We start from the raw sequence: 3828 nt of genomic DNA on the forward strand, positions 1-3828 counted from the left end.
CGCCCGCGCTCGCGCTCGCGGTCGCGCCCGCGCCCGCGCTCGCGCCCGCGCCGCGGCGCTCGACTGCGGCCAGCCGCTGCATGCGCCGCATGGCGGCCTGCTGGCTGGCCGTCAGCGGGCAGGGGAACCCCGCCTGATCCAGCGCCACAAAGTGGAGCACCGCCGTCTCCGCGTGCCGCACGCTCAGCGGCTCCGACGGTGAGACGGCGGCCGTGCGCGGGTGCAGGTACACCGGCCTGTCCCGCCCCTCCACTCGCCACGCCGCCCACGCCGGCCCCGCGCCGGCGCGGACGCCGCCGGCCTGCTGCAGCAGCCGCAGCGCCTCGGGCGCGGCGCCGCCGGCGCCGCTCGGCACGACCACGCGCGTGCCCTCGAAGAGCCGGCCGGCCGGCAGGATCGCGAGGCGCGCCGCCGCGCGGCGGTGGCGGACCCAGAACTTTCCGTATGAGAAATCCTCGTGGCGCGCGTCCCGCAGGTCAAACTCGACGCACGCCGCGTTGTGGGGCCCAAACCACGCCGGCGGCAGCGCGAGGCGCGGCAGAGACATCTTGCCGCCGCGGATGCCGAGGGACCCGGCGGCGACGGGCTCGCCATCGCGAAGCAGCTGGGGTTGAGGGGAGGACCGCAGGGGGCGCGAGGAGACCTCAGCCGCGCCGGCGCCGGCGGCAGTGCACCCGCTGAAGCAGCGGTGCCCTGATCCGGCTCAGCCAGGCTTTGAAGGTGAGGGTGGCGCCGCTCAGCATCTAGTGCCTTTGTGAGGCGCACGGTGCCGATGACAAGCCAACGCCGCTCAGAGAAGGCGCTCAAATGTGCAGCAAGCCCAGTCAGGTGGGGCTGGCAGGCTCGCCCCCCCCTCGCCGCCGCCCGCCGCCTTGACCGCACCTTGACCGGCGCGCAAAAGTCGGGGTCGTGCATGTCCTCCTCGTTGCAGATCGTAATCTCGAGGTCGCTCAGGTGCTTGGCCTGCACCAGCAGTCGTGTTGCAAGTCGCTTGGTTGGTGAGCTTGCTGGAAGTTATGCGCCGCGTGGTCGGCGGAGCAGTTGGTTGGCCACGATGGCAAACGCATTGTTGGGTCCCAATGTATATCCACACATGGTTACAAGCAGCAACGGCTTGGCCAGTGCGCGAGCCGGCCCCTGCGTGGCGCGGAACATTGCTGGGGGGGGGGGGGCAGTGCCTGGGGCGCCCCAGCTGCGACCAGCCGAGCGGCCCTACACATGCGCGCGTGCACGCACCTTGCTGGGGTCGATGACAAAGCCGGCCTCGTACACATCGTTGACCATGGGCGGCTGATCCATGTGCCTGCAGGGATAGTTTTGGATACTTATTTTGGACGCTTCAAGCCAAGGGCTCAGGTGGGTCAAGCACACGGGGCTCGCGCAGAAAAGAAAGTGCAAGGCGCCAGCAGGACCGCCGGGCAGGGGGCGCACACCTGTTGATGGCGTCGAGCAGCAGCTGCTTGGGCATCTTCCCCTCGCGCAGCACCTCCCCAGTGGGCCGCACGTAGCAGGCCTGAACCTGCGCGTTTGAGAGTGTGCATGTTGGCGACACTGCTGCGTATACCAAGCAAAAGAGCCAGCTCGGGACACTACACAGGCTCCTGCAAGCAGGCTGTTGGAGAGCGCATGGACAGGCGCTGATGCGATGGCGAGCATCACCAGCGGCTTTGCGCAACTGCCAATCGTGCCCAGATGGTTGAATGGGGCCGGGCCAGGCCGGAGGGGCGGCCCGAGGAGTAAGGGACCCCGGCGCCCATTTCGCGCAGCGCACCACGCCGCGGATGACGTCATCCCTCGACTCAAACGCCTCGAGCAGCAACCTGGGCACGCCCTCCAGGGCCGAGTAGTTTCTGCCGTGATGCTGCGGCTGCTCCCCTGCAAAGTGGAAAAGTTTGACAAGGCGAGGCTTCCGCATGTGCGAGGCCGCTCGCCGTCTGCTTATGCAGTGCCGGTTGCCGGCGGCGCAAATCAAGTGCAAGTTCTGGATCGCAGGGGTGCCGGGGACCTGGGGGGTCCGAGGCCGCGGGCGGCCGGCGCAGGCAGGAGGGAACGCAGCTCGCTCCATCGGCAATTAAGCAATATTGGGCATGCGTTTCGGAGGGCGGGCTGCAGCCGCAGCTGCGCAAAGCCCGCACGCCGCCCACATGTGTTGAGGACAAACGTGTCAATGCCATCCGGGCCTTCCATCCTGTGATTGTCAGGAGGGGTGGGAGTCGAACATGGGTCAGCAACGATACGCCATGCGCAGCCATGCCCACCAACACCTGCAAGCGCCCCCGTCCACATGCACATGCACGCACTGCCCAAGGCCATAGAAAACAGGTTTCAGGCGACAAGTTCCGTCGCAGAACGTCATTAACTGATGCAGTCGCATGACGGGCAGGCTGCTGGCCCGGCAGACCCGCACGCACCTGCCGCAGTTTGCCAGTGGCAGTAGCGTCGCGTGGTTGAGCGCCAGGTGCATGCGCTGAATCCTGAAGTGAGTCACCAGCGGGGCCAGAGCCCTCCCGCTCCTGCGGGCGGCGCGCGCGGGGCAGCGTCGGCGCGCGTCAGAGGTGGACGGCCCGTGGAAGAGGGGCGAAAAGTGGGCGACGAGGGCGCAGTTCGGCTGTCTACTTCGACAGCGGCCACAAGGGGCGGGTCGGGCGCGTCGGTCGGCGCCCATCCATCGTCTTCGGCCCTCACCCGTCAGAGTCCGCCAGCTTGGCGGAAATCATCATCACAAAGCCCTGGCCCGGCCTGCCCGACACCGTGAACCGGTTCGCCACCCGCAGCTGGCCTGTGAGGGGGCGGGGCGAGCCGCAGGGCGCGCGACGGCCCTGAATCGCAATCCCCAGGGGTCCGCGCCGAGCCGGAGGCCAGCCGTGCATGACGCAACGCGCCCCTTCCGCGCCACCCCTACGCCCCCGCAGGCGCCCGCCGCGGGCGCGCACCATTCACGAATTCGAGCGCCAAGGGCGAGGGCGCGCCGACGCCCTTGCCGCGCGTGGGCATCCGTTCGACTTCCACCGCATCTTCAGGGTCAAACGTGACCTCCGCCTCGACACGCTGGGGAGTTGGGAGCGAGAGGAGGGGGAGGCAGGTACGAGGCCGCCGCCCCCGCGCCGTGGGGACGGGCGAGGGTGGCGCGACGCGACGCACCCCGCCGGCAGAGCCCCGGCCGTGGCCCCGCCCCCGGCTGTGGCCCTGGCGCCGGCGCAGGTCCTTCGAAGCAGCACCTCGAGCCCCGATCCGGACCTAAACCCTGAACCCTGAATCAAGATTACCTGCAGACACAGGTTGCCGCTCGCGTCGTGAAGCTCTGCCAGTATGTCGCCGACCCGCTGCCCCGGCACCACGCTGTGCGCGCCCGCGGTGGTGGCCCCCAGGTAGCCGTCCCCCCTGATGCGCGCCGGCCGCCCCGCGGACAGCTGCAGGCGCGGCGGGGGCCGCGCCTCGACCAGCACGCCGCCGAGCTTCAGGCCGATGTCGACGGCGGCGTCAGCGGGGGTGGGGCCGTACAGCACCTGGTGGGGGATCCTGAGGGGTCGGGGTTGGGCGGATGGCGGGCAGGCGAATGCGAGGGGGCACCTCACAGATTGCGGCAGGGCATGATGACCACCATGGCGGCACCAACCGAGGCGGCGCCACTGGGGCACCTTCTGGGGTGATCGACGACCCGCCAGCCGGCCGCATGGCGGATGCGGCGGCCTGCCGCCCTCGAACCGGCCCGCCGCGCCCGGGCCCCGCGCCCCTCGCCCGGCGCCGCGGGGCACTCACACCAGCTTCGTGATCGTGAGCGTCGTGCAGTCCGCGCTCAGCGCCACCTGCGGCTCCGGGGCGCGCGCC

General features: G+C 70.1%; 1 protein-coding gene across 1 annotated transcript; it reads right to left on the reverse strand.

The window, feature by feature from the left end:
• Positions 1–111: 111 nt before the first annotated feature.
• Positions 112–3604, reverse strand: MNEG_14935 (hypothetical protein; the record flags this gene model as incomplete). Its single annotated transcript, XM_014036594.1, has 12 exons — positions 112–133; positions 198–604; positions 883–963; positions 1237–1303; positions 1434–1519; positions 1772–1875; positions 2145–2188; positions 2412–2513; positions 2686–2779; positions 2934–3048; positions 3267–3519; positions 3576–3604. 12 exons carry the CDS (start codon positions 3602–3604, stop codon positions 112–114), a joined length of 1404 nt encoding a protein of 467 aa, XP_013892048.1.
• Positions 3605–3828: the final 224 nt, after the last annotated feature.

This window comes from Monoraphidium neglectum (assembly GCF_000611645.1).
Source record: "Monoraphidium neglectum strain SAG 48.87 unplaced genomic scaffold scaffold04887, whole genome shotgun sequence".
In the NCBI taxonomy this organism is placed as follows: domain Eukaryota; kingdom Viridiplantae; phylum Chlorophyta; class Chlorophyceae; order Sphaeropleales; family Selenastraceae; genus Monoraphidium; species Monoraphidium neglectum.